Below are 16,958 nucleotides of genomic sequence, written 5' to 3'. Positions count from 1 at the left end.
AAAGTTCTAAGAATACTTTAGATAAGTCTAATTCTTCCAAGGAGGTTTCTTATATGCAGTTTGTAGATGCTCAGGAATGTAGAGTGTTAACAGATGTTTGGGAGTATGTGGGAAGAGAAAATTATTGGATGGAGACATGCTTAAAGGTCCATATGAACACTTTGAAGCACAATCTACTCCTTAGACTTTTAGGACTCTAAAATGCTAAAATAATTCTGAGGGATTTCAGGAAGGTATAGAACTTATGTTAAACAACTGGAAGTCAGTGTTTTTTTACAATGAAAGTGGTTCAGTTTTATTAATTAAACCTGAACATTAATTTGATCTGTGTATTTCATCTTCATTTAAACCAGTGTTTCCTAATTATTAATTCCTTGCATGCATATCTTCCAGTTTGCATAATATTATTGGACTTGCACATTTCAATAACCTTAAGCCAGGTTTTCCAGTGTTTACAATACCAAGCTGAGATACTCTCTTAGGTGTGACTGTTTAGGTTCACTATTAATATTGGTGAACTATATCCTTCCTATGTGATATCAAGTGAAGCTCAATATGTACCTCTTTGGTTCACTTAGATAAGCATCGAACTAGTGTTATTGTGAGTGATTGCCTGGGAATTGAAATCCTGGAGACCTGCGGTCAGTCAGTAGAGACAGAACCGAGCTAGATGAAAAAATGGTCTGATTTGGTATAAGGAAGATTCCTATGTTCCCAACCACTCCATACATCTCTGAATTAGTTCCATATAAACCACAAGAGTCACTTGGTGATCTCCCAAGGATTTCTGTTATTGCTTTGGCTCTGAAAATTCACCTTGGTTTTCCTTTACCCTATAATTCATCCAATAAATTAATCTATGACTATTATTGAAGCCATTGGTATACTGTCCAGTAGTATCATAACCCTATACAACACAAACTTGTGTCTTTACTAGGTCCAGTTATTGCTGTAGGATGCTATAGTGGAAGCAACATGAAAGTGACCTGTGTGAAGTCAGACGCCCAGGTGGCAGAATGCTTGATGATACTATAGAACATTATGTGGTGTTTCTTTTACGTTTGTGCAGGGATATGACCATGTTGGAAGCAGTGTGTGAATCGCTGTGCAAACTCATTACAGATATAGCTCAGGGTGACAGTTTCTACAACTGTAGCATCAGGTCTTCTGTTCTCAGTTGCCCATGCTAAAACAAGATGAAAAGCAGAAATGACAAAAGCAAAATGTGAAAACTGTTGCAAATAGTCTTCAATATGTCTCCTACTGTGCAGGAACTAAAGACCAGACTCTCATTAAGAATTCACTCTGCAGTTAACTTACAGGTACAATGAAGTACTGTACAGTGTCTACACAGAAATAAGTCTCTTCATATTTAATGGGGATTACTCCCAGGTAAAAGTAGTACATGATTTCAGCCTAGGCTTCGCTTATGGGCTAGCATTGGAGAAAGCTGTGTGGAAGGCAAAAATTCAACAGATTAAGTGCAAGTATGGGGAAAGATATTCACATTCTAGCTGTCAGACATTTTATCACGCAAAACATATACTCTTTTGTGAGTAGGTCAATGCGGCCAATCCATATACAGTATACAGAAAATCCTGTTGGCCCTTCTGATTGTAGTCTAGGGGTGTATGATCTCAGGATTTGAGGGCTGAATGCAGCATTCAGGTCACTCTGCCTGTCCCTCCTACATCCCTTTTCTAGCCACACACCCCACCAGTCCAGGTTTGCACCCTTCTTGAATCCCTTTCCCTGCAGGAAATGCATCCTTGAACTTTGATCATTCTGTTTGCTTGTCTGGATGGATGAGAGTGTGTGTGAATGTGTATAGAAACTAGCCTACTGTACAATGGTAAAATTAACATTTGTTGCTCCATCTACTTTTGCTTCTGGTACCACCCAACACTGGCATGTGGGTCCCAGATGTCCCTTGAGCTAAAAAAGGTTCCCAACCCCCCCCCTCATATTTAATAGAGTGGTTGCTATGCAGAAGCTTTTGTAGAGAATTGCTGTGTTATGTAGTGTGTGCTGCTTTTCTCAAATTATTCCTTCTGTTGATGCATTATAATTTTGTTATACATAGATGAATTCCATCTGCTCTAGGAATTAATTTCTTAAAATACAATTCTATCTATGGAAGTCTGCATAGATGCAATATTTAGGTTTAGATAACCATATTACTTCTTTTTATGTTTAAGAGCTGGGCTTTACAAATATATTCCTCTTCTCTGCCAGCTTTACATATCCTCCTGGTCTTATATCTGTGCAACAGCATAGGCTATCGGAACATTAAAATGTCTAGAATGTGTAAACAATAGGATTATCATAACCGGAAGTGCTACCATGTTCTTTGTTTCCTGCCTTAATGAGAGCTTTTATTCTCTGTTTTGCAGATGTTCTCCGTAATTCCTAACAAGTTTCTTCCAAACAGCAAGAATCCTTGTTGGTATGAAGAATACAAAGGAAACACTACTAGGGATCCTTATGCTACAAACTCATATGCGTTGTATTCCAAACGTTTTCGGACAATATTTGATTACCTTAGAAAGGTGTTTTGGAGCCATTTGTATCATTACAAGGAGAAGCACTACCGGCTACGCTGCCTTCCCCATTTCTACATCATAGGCCAGCCAAAGTGCGGAACAACAGACCTTTATGATAGGCTCAGGTTACATCCTGATGTGAGATTCTCAGCAATTAAGGAGCCTCACTGGTGGACAAGGAAAAGGTTTGGTGAGTAAACACACTATCTGACACAGAGTTGTTTTTGCAGAAATGAATTCTTAAATCTTCCTTTGGAAGCAGCATCTCTTCATTTTTAAGTTTCTCCATCCCTAGTTAGCAGTAGACCTAATGCTGGAAACCAATAGGTCTAGCCTTAATGTCTGTATCTGTGGCAAATTGCCTTGGATACACACTGGAAGTGCACGTAACAAGCCCCCAAATCAGAAGCCTAATATAGAGAAGCCTATCAGCTGGATTGGTATAAACAATAGCCTGCCCTAATATTAATTAATTGATCTATATAATGCCCAGGTTGCTTGTCAGCTGTGTGCAGAACAAGTCTTAACATTGCACAAATTTATAATAAGCTGTCATCAACTAGAAAAACCTAGGATGGGTAGCACTGTTTGTTGTTTGGTCATAAGCAGATGTCTATACAAATCTGCCTTTTTGTGTAGTTCTTTCAAAATACCTGCTCTGGTTTAGGTAAAAGAGTTGATGCTAAAAATCCATTTCAGGCAGTACCTTGCGGTAACATGAGAACTGCTTTTCCTTTTGACAGTTCCATGTGGCTTGATCAATACCAGGTTTAGTGGGGCTCTTGGCCCCCAGGGACTCTCACCTTGAAAGTGACAGGTATATGCAGCAGCATCATAAAAGGGGGGGGCAGTTTAGTGAGCAAGTTCTGCTAGTCTCCACTGTTTTAAGCCCCCTCTTAGTACGTGAGGTCCCTTTGTAGTAGTTTATTTTGTGGAGTTAATATGCTGGGTGCTTCAGCTGCTAAGGCTGTAGTGCTGGAGAGTTTTCATTTGCCCAAAGCAAAGGGCAGCTGCCCATGGAGCTCTGGTACTGGGCCTGTGGCTGGTATATGGATGATGCAGCCACAAGGATAAGGCAGATTGCATGGGTTTTCCCTTGGAGGAAAGGTGCCAGTTGCATAGAATAATAGAGCTGTAAGGGACTGCAAGGGTCATCTAGTTCAGCAGCCTGAAATGCAGGAATATTTTGCCCAACATGGGGCTCGAACCCACAACCTTGAGATTAAGAGTCTCGTGTTCTACCATCTGAGCTATCTCAGAATACAGGCATGTGTGATTAGCCTGCCCAGATGCTTCAGCTGCATAGTGTTGTATAACAGAGCTTGACTCCACAGTCTGTATTGGCCTGGTTTGAAAGGTGAAGAGACTTAGTGCTAGTTCCCATCTGATGATGAGCTCATTCAAGGACATAGTGACAACAGTTTCTAATATCTACCTTGCTTGAGTGCCAGTTTGGCAGGAGTGAGAGTTGGAAGCAATTACAATGATTATCTGAAAGCAGGACCAGCGTCAGCACCTGGAATCCTTGGGCTTCTGCCCGTGGATGTTGACCCTGATGCTGCTACCATTCTGCTGACGGGTTTCCTAGGATTTTTAGTTCAGCAAACAGATTTATTTTTATTTGCTTTCAAGAGTTGCAAGGATTCAAATCTTGAAATATCAACGCAGTAGAGAATGTTTTCATTATTTTTTTATTATTGAAAACTGAGCTCCCTCCCTGCCAAGCCTGGTTGTACTCACTTCAGTCTGGTTCTGCTCAGTATGTCTCAAGACACAAGGGAACAGTTTAGCCTCTATGGATTTTAACACCAGTGCTTTGGCTTATGATTAGTGATATAGATGGCCTAGTAGGCTGAGGTTTATACCACACAGAGGATAGGTTCAGTTGTGCATGCCCCCCCCCCCCGCTTCAGATAAAACCTTAGAATGAATACACAACAGAGCTTCTTCTGTCTGCAAATTGGTTTGAATAGGAAACCACTGCTTTTCAGATTATAGTTGATAATGCCTTCAAGTTTGAGTGAAGTCAATCTAGTTGAAATGGACTAAATTGGTACAACTGGTTTCCTCTACTAAGGCAGTTGAAGCAACAAACTCAATAAAATTGAGCTGAACTAATTTCAGAGGGATTTTAATTGGTATGCAGTGTTCTTACAAGTATATTCTTTGTGGTTTGTCTCTTATACGAGTTCTATATTTGGGCCAATAAAACAACTTCTGAATTTATTTCAAATAAAATTCCATGTGCTGAGGCCAAATGCAAACGGCGACTGTTTTAGAATTATTTGAAAGGACCAGGCAGGTACATCTCCAAAGCTGAGAAACTCTGGGCTTTTCCATCTGGCTGAGAAGGCTATGTATGCCACTCTGAGTAGAACACAGGCATGCTAACATGTATCAGCATGGAAGGATACCCACAAACCAGCCTTCTTCTGCTTCTTCTTCCTCATTAAAGTTATATACCACCCTTCATCTGAAGACCACAGGGTGGCTTACAACATAAAAACACAAAAACCAAATCCGAGAAGTCAAAACATCCCTGCATAGGGGGTCTATCCAACTTCCCATCTCCAAACCAAACAGTACTCCATCTCTCCAAATCTGACTTTCTCCAGGTTCAGTCGTCAGAAACAACAACCTATGTTCCTGCAAGGCCGCAGCTCTCTCCACTTCCACCACTTGAGGTTCAGCAGCAACCTCCTCCTCCATCTTCCTCACAACTTGCCCTGCCAAGGCACATTCCTGGACCAATTCCTGAGTGGTTTTTATATGAGTATTCACTGTTTGTCCAAATTTGCCAACTGCAACAGTCATCAAATCCATCTTCTCATGTAACTGTTCCAGTAAAGCACTTGTCTTGCAAAAAGCAAGCACTAAAGCTTCTTCTGGGCACATTCTTGTTCAAGGTCAATGTCTGGTCTCACGATCTTAATCTCTAGAACTGTGGAAATCCCCAGATCGACTCCAGCAACAGTTTCACAAGCTCCCTCTAGAGGAAACAGTTTCTGTTTGTATCCGTCTTTTTTTTTTAAAAAAAGCAGATCCCGCAACAAAATTTCTTTCTTTTTTCAGATATTTTGTTCCTTTTAAGTGCAAAAGGGAACATTGGAATCAAAATGTTTCTCTTTTTTTAACTATCTGTCAAAAAAAGAACGTTTTATCCACAGTCAGTGAACTTCCCCAAAATGTCTGTCTCTGACACCCCGCTCCCAGGTTCAAGACGGTGGAAATTTATCTTTCTTTACTCTCTCTTCTGCAGGTTTTAACAGTCTAAGATTTTCCCCCTCTTCTACTGCTCCCAAGGGGGGTTTAGTAATTTTAACTGATGGAAATTTAGTCCTTTACAAACGACTTTCCAGACTCTAGCTTGCAATGTCTTTGCTTCAATCTATTTACAAAAGCGGAAGGTGGACTTCCTGTTTAGACCTTCCCGCTTCAGTGCCAAATTAAGAAGTTTCATAGTCCGATTTTCCGTTCTACTCACGGGCAGTTGTTTAAAATCCAATTGTTCACAGGAAAAAGTCAGCGCTCTCCGGCAACAGCAATGCGGCTTCACTCCGTGAAAAGAGCAGTCGATTCGAAGCACCGCGCCATTCACCCCACGTCGCTCCGGATCCCCGAAACCAGGTTTCCCCGCGAGTAGGGGAGGCGCAGAAGGTGCCAGCCAAATCCCACGTCCACAGGCTTCTCCCGCCTGTGGTTTTTGATGGGTCTCCGCCTCGCCGTGGCGGTCCAGACCCTAATTCTCACGAAGCGGATTCCTCCCGATCAGAAGAAATCCGCCATTGCCGGAGGCGCTAACCCGGAAGTCCCCATCCTGTGGTCTTCTTCATAAGGTTACACCATTTAGATTTGTCACTAAGAGCTTCCCTAGCAAGCACCAAGGTGGCTTCTCTTACTATGTGGCCAGGATGTAAATAATATTTACACTCATGAAATAAATACACAATTTTCAATGTCCGTATTTATACACACATATGTATAATTGTAATTATATATTTATTTATAGTGCTGCCTTTTTCCCTGACAGGAACTCAAGGTGGCTTAAAGAAAAAGTAGAAACAATTTATTCATGTTCATGTACATGTAGACTACAAAGAACTTGCTACATGAAATAGATTATGTAGAAATTAATCATGCAACCATTTTGACTCTTTTTATCAGATACTTATTTATTTAGGGTTTTGGACATTTTTTTTTATTACTGTTAATTTTACAATAAAAAAGAACTTGAAAAAAATAATAGAATACAGTGTTTATAAAGTAAAGTAAAGTAAGTTGAAAAACAAAATGAGATTGATATACTGAGAATAAATCAGTTCTTTAAATTTCAGAACATTTCACAGCAGTAGTTGATAATTTGGAGAAAATAAGTTTTTTTTATGGTACTTAACCACATCAGATCCAGTTTGCTATATTGCCATTTTGTCTCTGTCCTGGTTCTTTTGACTTCATTAAAAGAAATTCCCAAATGTTATGTGTCCACTAATTCAATACCAGGTGTTATTTGAGAGCTCTATTTCTATGCAAGCAGTATTCCTGCTGCAGCTACCATGCAAGAAAATAGTTCTTAATGTTACTTCCTTGTTGAACCATCAGTATAATTGAATAACTATCATATCCTATTTATGATTATGCTATTTGAACAGGGTCTTCCACCAAATAGTCCAAAAGGCAGAGCAGTAAACATCTCAACTATACCACTGTAGATTCCAGGCTTACTTTATTTATTTATTTTTGCATTTCAGGGATAATTCGTCTGAGGGATGGATTTCATGATCGCTACCCAGTGGAAGATTACCTGGACTTGTTTGACTTGGCTGCTCATCAGATTCAGAGTGTGTTGCAGGGGGACACTGCAAAAGACTCCAGCAAGATAATTATTGGTACAGAAACTACTGCTTATAGGGGTTTATGTTGCTGGTATGAGACTTGCTTTAATAACATCGGTGGTTATCTGTACTAAGATAAGAGTTCACTGATCTCCTCTGTATCTTAGCAATGTAAGCTAAGTATACGATAGCAAAAATGTGGATAAGGCATTTTATTAGAACAACTTCTGTTGGCAGAAGGGTAATGCAAGCTTTACAGCATCATGAAAGTGTGCCTTCAACTAGTAATGAAAAGTTGAGCAAACATCTGTCTGAAAATAAGAGCATTATAAATCTTTAATTTTGCACCTTGTTTTCAATGTAAATAGAGGCTGTTTAAAAATGCATTAATATTATTTAGTTTTTTATAACACTTTATAGCACCTTGGCAACAATATAGTGTTCAATGCAACATGCTGTCCATCTAAAATAAAAAATAACTACAAAGAAATACAAACATGCAGAATCGGGCAAAAATTTTGTGAATAAAAAATACCTTCACTTGCTAGTGAAATCTAGCTATGTCCCACTGATTTAACCACAGTAAATGACATCATATGAAGCAAATAAGTAATCTGATTAACTTGATGGGTATGGAAGAATATATGAGATAACGTATATGGGACTTTAGCTCTATTGTTTCCCTTAGGATGCATTCAGCGCAGGGTTGACCAGATGTCAAAGAGGACAGAGTCTTTGCACCTTTAATGGTTGGGTAGGAGAGGGAATTTCAGGTGGTGTAGTTTGCATGAGAAGCTATACTTGCTGAAATATCTGTTTCTACACAATGCTAAAGGCACAGGTTTCCTCTTTTGCTTCTGGTCATCCTAATTCAGCAACAGCACTTTGTTTTTTTGGAAGACAGCCTAGGATAGTTGCAAGTGTGGCATCAGCAGGCCGGAAACAAAGTCTGCTCAGACTCCACAAATGCCCTGGGAAACTTTAGGAAATAAAACTTTTCATGGATGGAGATGTAGTGTTAATAGGAACCTCCACCTGTAATTTCTGCCTGCTGTGCTGCTGTTTAGTTATATAAAGGAGCCAAATATAGCGACACTAAACATTTGCTAGGCATAAGAGATAGGATAGGTTGGATTTCCTTCAAGGGGCCAATTTATTCTACTGTCTACTGAGACTGGGGAAAGTCTAAGGTGTTGTGACCTACGAAAGTTATTATGACATTATTGACATATCCTGACTTTTTAAATCAAGAAGCTATTAGGCCTCATTATTTTGTTGTGATATGAGCAGGTTCACTGCTCTTTCTATAAACAAATATTGTGCCTCAAGTGCTCTTTCTGGACTTTTATTATCAAGGACACATACAAGCTACAGTTTTTATTTTATCGTCTCTTCTAAGGGGAAGAATGCTAATTCAAATGGCTAATGTACTTTTTTTGAGCAATTGCCTTTGCAAGGAGCTGAACTTTTTGTTAAGGAAAATGTTTACATGGCCTCTTCTTAATAAAGTTTACAAGAAATCATCTGAATTAATATGCTCATTATAATGAATTTTTTTTTATTACCTTGTTAAAAATACAATTTAGTCAAGAATCCATCTATAGGAAATATGAAAATCTGAGATTTTCTTAGGGAGCCACATTATTAAACGTCAAATGATTAAAATGGAGAGATATAATTAAAACTATAAACATCCCTCTAACTTTACCAGGGAAAGTAATTTTACAATCAAAAACATCTCTGAATCAAATCTTTATTGGGTTGTAATTATATTGCCAGATGAAGCCATGGAGGTTTCAGAAGCCCTACACAAGACATTACCCTTGCAGCTCCAAGCATTTTAGACAGGGTTTATTTATTTTTTATCCTTATTATGATAAATTTACCAGAATGGTTTATGAAAGCACAACATGATTTTTTCCCATTAATCTCTGGCTAAGGACATTAAAGAGCCATTTTTAATGAAAGTAGGCAGTTTCATCATATGTTGTATGCTTTTAGCGTCTATGAAAAATTGGTATATTTTGGACTGTGCTGTTCTCATTTGATATATAAATGCAGCAGCATTTAATTCATCATGGGTTAAATATGGATTCCTCCTCACAAACATTAATTCGTGTTGTGGTGCTATGGGGTGGGGGAGAGAGATGATGAAACAATAGAATCATGGAATTTCTGAGTTGGATGGGAAGTCAAGGGGTTATCTAATCTAACCCCCTGAAATGCAGAAATAATAGCTAAAGAATCTCTGACAGAAGGCCATCCAACCTTTGTTTAAAAACCTCCTTTGAAAGAGCGTTCATTACCTTTCAAGTTGTCTGTCCCACTATTGAATAGCTCTTACTGTCAGAAAGTTCTTCCTAATGATTAGTCAGAATCACCTTTCTTGTAATTTGAATCCATTGGCTTGGGCCCTACCCTCAGGAACAGCGGAAAATAAGCTTGCCCCCTCTTCCATGTGGTAGCCCTTCAGATATCTGAAGATCATAGAATTGTAGAGTTGGAAGGGATCCCGAGGATCATGCAATCCAACCCCCTACAATGCAGGAATCTCAATTGTATTTCCTTTCAGTCTCTGCCCAAGACATACCCAACTCCCTCAACTATTAAGAAGTGTATTTTTGGCTGCCATAGCCAAGAATAGGAAGTGACCTAGCATATTTCATTTAATGTTCTGGTCCTGCTCTGCATTTACAACAGTGCTCAGAATGAGCCAGTCATCTAGAGTGACACTGATCTGCAGCTTTTTGTCATTCCTAGGAGAGGCGAGTGCTTCGACAATGTGGGACAACAATGCTTGGATTTTCTTCTATGACAACAGTACAGAAGGGGAGCCTCCATTCTTAATACAGGACTTCATCCATGCCTTCCAGCCAAATGCAAAGCTGATTGTTATGCTTAGGGATCCTGTTGAAAGGTTAGCAAACAATATTTACATAGTATCAAAGAAATGTATTTTATTCTTTTTATTTGTTCTCATGGATGGTTGACAGCTGCCCTCAAAATTGGTAAGTTGAGAGCAGCATAACTTGTTGGATTGATTTATTGGTTTGGCGTGACCCCCGCTAATTGATTTACGATCCACAATTAGCTCTTTATGCCCGGCGCGCTTCCTCCTAGCTGCGCCACTCAGCTCCGTCTCCAGTAGCTCTCCAGTCACGCCTCAGCAGAGTTGAACACAGCGGTGAAACTGTCACGTAGCTTCCACTTAGCTTCCGACAAACACACAGAGACCAGGTTTGTCCATTTATCAGTCCTTTATTCCGACTTTCCCCAGGAAATCTCCTGGGCTCACAGCAGCCATGACAAACTGCCACCTCTTCCCTCAGAGAACAGAGGGGAAGAGAGCGTAACTCCTCCCAGACTCCTCCCAGCTTCGAAAACTGACGTCAGAATGCTGAGGCATCATGGGAACTTCTTAACCTGTTAAGTTCCAAATCCGCAGCTCTCCTTGGACCCTTAATCACCGATCGTAAAAACTGTCACAGGAACGCTTTGAAGTGCCGGAATGCGTTTGAAGTCGCTGGCAGGAGTTTTTGCCTGGTGTTAAGAGGCAAAGGAGAGCTGCGGAGCTCAGAGCAGCTGAAAGACACTAAGTGGTTGCCTGTGCTGAGAGCTGAGTGCTGGGAGCTGAGAGCAGCTGGAAAATCGTTTCTCGACGGATGGGTGCCGGAGGAGCTTGTAATCTGTGAGTACAGCTTGGGGCCCCTTGGGAGAACGGATGACAATGGCCGGCAGCCAGGTCTTGGAGGACATTGCGTTTCAAAGGCTCACTCTAAGAAGTTGGGCAAGGGCGTAAAGTCAGCAAGGGCTGCCTGGGATGTGCTGTGAAGCTTCAGCAGGAGGCCAGAGCCCTGGAGAAAGTATTGCCAAAGCCTAGAGATGGCTGCTGCCCCTGTTCCTGATGTTTTAGCCTCAAGGAGTGCTAGTGAGCAGATCGGGGGGGCGAAGGATTCCAAAGGCAAGTGTAAAGGCTTGTCCACTGTGCGTGCTGGAGTGGAATGTCAACAAAGCAGGTTCCCAGAAAGCCGCAGTGGGAGCCGGGCCAGAGGGGGCGGAGCTGGCAAGGAGTGCTTTTCCAGAAGAAGGAGAAGAAGGCCAGCTGGGAGGAGCCCCGGGCAGTGTTTTTCCACTGGAGTTCGTCGTTGCTGCCCATGGAGAGTGGAGACAGCTGGGCAGGAAGGTCCCAAGGTCAACCAGCTGAGTTCTCATGGGAACCAGTCTCGGAGAGGAGGCCAGCGTGGGAACGCAAGGGAAAGACGTGGTTCAGACGCTGGGGAGGGTTGTTTTCTTATCACTGCTTCTATGGCAACTGTGAAGAACAACTCCAGCCAGGACACGGTGACGCGCTGGGTTTGAATACTGCTGTTGGTCAGCACCTGCTAAGCAAGCCTGCTGGCAAAATGCGGAACTGCAGGGCTGTTTCAACAGGACACAACTGTGATGTTAGCAGACGGAATGAGAAAGTCGGTTTCTGCTGTGGCTAACATGTCTTTTTTCTCCTTTACAGGAGGAGCTAGAGGTCTACGTTGGGGGGAAACAAGTGGCCAACGTGAAAAGGGGGCAGAACAATCTCTTTGTTCTGGAGTCACCTCTGGAGGGTGGTGGGAATGCTGGAAAAGCACAGGCGCAGTGTGCTAAGGTTCCCAGTCATGTGCAAAAGCTGCACAGGTGCACAAAAGGGTACAAACTCCGGAAATGTGGGAGGTCCCTAGGGTGCAGGGCATGCAAGGGTGCACAGGTACATGGTTTTCCCGGGTTTGGGAGGGTAGCCGAAGAGCCCTTTGAGCTCTTTGAGGCAGGTGGTCCAAAGGTTCAGGAAATGATCTTCTGTGGGTGGAAGTTTGCATACCCAGAGGGTGATCAAACCAAGCTGCTGGTCAGTAAGCAGGCTGAGTTCTGTGAACAGGATGGGTGTTCAAGACTCAGGGATGGTTCTGATTTTTCTCTCAGAATGTCTGTCTGATTCTGAGGAGGAAAGGGAGGCAGGGGCTGATCCCGGTGATGGGGACCAGGTCCAGGATCAGGGTTCAGAACCCGGTGATGGGGACCAGGTCCAAGATCAGGGTTCAGGGCAGGTCTGGGCATCTCCAAAGGTTGTGAAAGGAGTGTCCAGGTGTGAGGCTTCATCTCCGGTTAGCGTAATGGAGAAAGCTCACAAACAGGGTGTCAAGTCAGAGGGGGAAGAGTCTGACGGAGAAGACACAACTGCTGGCCCAAAATGGGTCAGTAGGGTATCAGGTCACAAGTGCGTGGAAAAGTGTCGCACAGTGTGATTCTGGGAGTGTTGAAGGGGTTCAACAGGTGCCTGGGAAAGATGCCGGGAAGTGGCATAAGGCAAAGGGAAAGGTGTTGAACTCAAAAAAGGTCTTGTCAGAATGGTTCGGCAAGAGGGGGTGTTGGGTTTGGAACTTAACAGGTTAAGAAGTTCCCATGATGCCTCAGCATTCTGACGTCAGTTTTCGAAGCTGGGAGGAGTCTGGGAGGAGTTACGCTCTCTTCCCCTCTGTTCTCTGAGGGAAGAGGTGGCAGTTTGTCATGGCTGCTGTGAGCCCAGGAGATTTCCTGGGGAAAGTCGGAATAAAGGACTGATAAATGGACAAACCTGGTCTCTGTGTGTTTGTCGGAAGCTAAGTGGAAGCTACGTGACAGTTTCACCGCTGTGTTCAACTCTGCTGAGGCGTGACTGGAGAGCTACTGGAGACGGAGCTGAGTGGCGCAGCTAGGAGGAAGCGCGCCGGGCATAAAGAGCTAATTGTGGATCGTAAATCAATTAGCGGGGGTCACGCCAAACCAATAAATCAATCCAACATAACTCACCACCGCAACTCGACTCCATAAACACTCGTACCACGTCATTGAATCCATTGTTTTTAAAAAACTTGTTTTTAATATGGCTAATACAATCTGGAAAGCTATAGTGTTTTTAGTGTAGAAATGGATTCTTTAGGAAGCTCTAGAATAGAGATGGCTTACCTGTAGCCCAGTAGCCTGATGCAATCCCCCAAGACTTCAACAACATTGGTGACAGCAATACAGAAAAGAAAATTTAAAGGAGACATGGTACGACAGAGGGCAGAGAGGTTTGAACCTCTCCACCCAGCCCTGATGCAAATTGTCCCCTCACTATCAGATTGATCATTTGATGAGGGGGGCAGTAAGACACCTGCCTCTCCCTGTCAGCTAATTCATTTAGCTTACCTTAGGAAGATGTGTGTGTGCATGCGAGAGGGTGGAGTAGCCACACCCACCACTGGCATGTAGCCCTGGACCAAAGGACGAATGTTCCTTGTTTTGCTTAGTGTTCAGAATAAGGTGAATTACAGTCTCCGGTAGCTTTGACTTCCCATTCTGAATTATTTAATCACATTTTCAATCCTGATTTCCATATATTGGAGAAACTTTGAATGCCTTTAATTCTTGAGCATGATCTGGGAAAGAGTTAATACAGTATGCAATCTGAACTGATACGAGTTGTAAAATTGAACAAGTAAAACTCCCATAACAGATAATCTTTCATCTTGTTGACATTAGCAGAGATGCAGGTAACTATGGAAACCGAGAACTGTGTGGAGATCCCAGTTGCTTAGGGCAATTTCAGTGTGAAAAAGGCAAATGTATCCCATCTGCTATAAGGCATAGAAATAAAGGTCAACAGGTTTTCCTCCCCTGCACAAGGTAGTGTGTACCTTGGTCAAGAGTCCACTCCAAGTTGTAGTGAAAGAAAAGGAAACACAGTTCTTCAGGCTTTGCTGACATGTACTCCTTAGCAGTAATATGGGAATAAATATTTTAACCCTCTTCACAGGATTCCACCGGCTTCTTAATATCCCTGTTTTTGGTGAGATATAAGGACTTGTTTGCCTTGTATTGCATGGTCCAATTCTCACCTTTTTAAAATGGTAAAGTGATTTATTTCAACAGTCACATGGTATTCTATTATTATTTATTCGTAACATTTCTGTCCTGCTCTTCCTCCTGAAAGAACCCATGGCAACAGGTACAGACAGTTTTATGGAACAATATAGCACGGTCTTTTCCTAAGGATTTAAGTAAAAAAGGCTTGATGATATGGTTAAGCTCAGGTCTCATTAAATATATTCAAAAGACGTCTCATCATATGTAAAATGACAGATAATAGTAATATTATATTAAGGTCACCACATCCAGGCTTGGCATTGGCGTTTGGTCTCTTACATCCTGGCAAGGCCCACTAGTGCTGAGGTCTGCTTTTTATAATTAGTTTGGGATAAATCAGAACAAAGCTTTAAATTTCAAACAACCATTCCTCTGAGTATATAAATCATTATTAGGAGTGGATTCCATGACTTTCATCCTTTTACTGTTACGGAAGAAAGAGGTGAAACTACAAAGAACTTTGGACATCTGAGGAATGCAGGACAGCTGAAATTCAGTTCCCAACCCCCACCTGTTATTCCATTGTTTTTTTTGGTCAAAGTATTGCTTATTTCTAGCTTGAACATTTGTTTCCTGGAAATATTTAAGTTTCCTCAGTTTACTAAAGGCATGCTCAGTTCTTTTCTTCTTTTGTGTATATTTTAGGCAGAGGCTAGCAACATATATTGGAAAGCAATATATGTTGCTCTGCAGGCCCCAGGCAAGGATAGTAAGGGAAAATATCATCTGTAATACTCAGCCACATCTTTTGATGTGAGCTTATGCACTCAAAGGCAGTGGTTTTCAAACTGTCCACACTCCACCTCATGGACCCCTTGAAGATTGCCCAGGGTCTTGGTGGATCACTTAATTATTTTTTCTGCCTGTTGTAGCAATTGAAATGTGCTGTGCTAGATGCTATATGATTCTTAATTGTATTTTAATTGCTCTTTTTTCTCATATGTTGTACTTCATTGTATTGCAGTTTGAATGCCATAGGATTCAGATTGTAATATAATAAAATGCAAAATGTGAAACAAAAGAAGCAATAAAAGTACAATTCAAAAATCAATACTTATATTTAATGTGATGAATATGTCATCTTCAACTGCAAATCCACAGACCACCTGGGTGAATTTTATGGACCATAGTTTAGGACCCCCAACTCTAAGGTGTATTTGTATTTGTGGTTGTGGTTCTTTTTCTTGGTTCTGTCAGCTATGATTTCCATGCCTTCTCCATTCCTACCACAATGCTATACAGGCATTTGTGTAATCCTTGAAAAGAAAAAGTGGTGCAAGGGAGCACATAGTTGTCTCCCACAAGTCTATGTGCTCCTCCTTTCTAGCCTCATGGCACATATCTCCCCTTTTGTATTTAAAAAGAAACAAGCAGGCTTCCCTACCACTGCAATATCACTCACTGTTGCTTACTTTTGTGCAATGAGAATACTACAGTTGCAGGATCAGAAGCTTTTCTCTAAGGTGACTTGAGCAAGTCTCCTGCATCAGTTCTGTTCCCCTCTTCCCCAAGGCTTCAATGTGCTGGCTTCAGTTCCCAAGGAATAGTCCTAAAGTTTCTTAGATAGTGCACTGCTTGTTGCCCTCCTGCCAGGTGTTTGAGAGAATGCCACAGGTTCATATCTGCCTGTTGAAACATTAACATATCAGACCGCTGGTCCATCTAGCTCAGTCTTGTTGACAGCGACTGATAACAGCTCTCCGTGATTTCAAGCAGGAGCTGCTCCCAGCTGTTATCACTTTTTGTCCTTCATCTGCCATTTTGCGGTACACAACAGGTTTCAATCTGTCTATTAAAACTAATGGAGGCATCATGTCTGTATTGAGTTCAATGGGCACATTGGATTTTTGTGAACATTTTATTTTCAAGCATTCACAAAAGCTCGAAGGCTTTTGTGAGTACTTGAAAATAAAATGTTCTCAGTGGAAATGCTTGGAAAACTCAAATGATTTTCCAAGTGGAACATGGGAATTTTTGTTCATCTCTAACACAGTGGTGCTGGTTAGAACAGAGCTGGAAGGTCAAACTCAGCAGACTGAACAAGAGAGACTCTATATATAGGAGGGCTAGCTTACCACATTTGTGAAGTAATACACATTAGCATCTAAAGAGAAGGGGGGTCGGGGTATAAAACTATTAAAGAGGCTATAATTACTTGCACCACTGGTTGAAAATAGTAACTTGTGGAATTTAGGAATGAGATTATTTTTGTAGGGAAATGATAACTTTTATCCCTATTTAAAGGTTCTGTTCATATGCTGTTTCTGATCAGCTTAAACTTAGGGAGAGCTGTGGATTCATACAAGATCACATGTTCTTTTCCTCATACAAGGGAAGATGTAAATCTTAAACTGGCCCATTGTGACATTAAATTCCTAGTAAGAAGTTTTAGTCATGCCACATTCAAATAAATGGATGAACGTATGGTTCATTCATTTCCCCCCTGTGAAAAGGAGGTACATTGGGAAGTAGGGGAGGAAGTAAAATCTGACCAGGCTCATAGACTATTTGCCTTGTCTCATTTGATTTGTGTCCATAGCTCTGCCTCTTTCCAGATCAGTCATTTTTTCCAAATGGGAGAAAAGGTGGTAAATCAGTTTCCAGTGCCATCAGCATTTCATGCATCATGGCCACATATATAAAAATCAAATACCAGAATGTAAAT

At 41.5% G+C, this 16,958-nt stretch overlaps 1 protein-coding gene across 1 annotated transcript in view; it reads left to right on the top strand.

Annotated features, from left to right (window-relative positions):
- CHST15 (carbohydrate sulfotransferase 15) overlaps positions 1 to 16,958 on the top strand; it is a 72,237-nt gene that overhangs the window by 45,948 nt on the left and 9,331 nt on the right. The window contains exons 3-5 of the mRNA XM_081005268.1: positions 2,394 to 2,733; positions 7,292 to 7,429; positions 10,136 to 10,292. Of these exons, the coding sequence (XP_080861394.1) occupies positions 2,394 to 2,733; positions 7,292 to 7,429; positions 10,136 to 10,292 (635 nt within the window). The remainder of the gene's footprint in view (positions 1 to 2,393; positions 2,734 to 7,291; positions 7,430 to 10,135; positions 10,293 to 16,958) is intronic.

This window comes from Podarcis pityusensis (genome assembly GCF_964106645.2).
Source record: "Podarcis pityusensis genome assembly, chromosome: 5".
Lineage (NCBI taxonomy): Eukaryota > Metazoa > Chordata > Lepidosauria > Squamata > Lacertidae > Podarcis > Podarcis pityusensis.
Note: the sequence above shows the minus strand (reverse complement) of the source record. Positions and strands in the feature narration are given on the sequence as shown.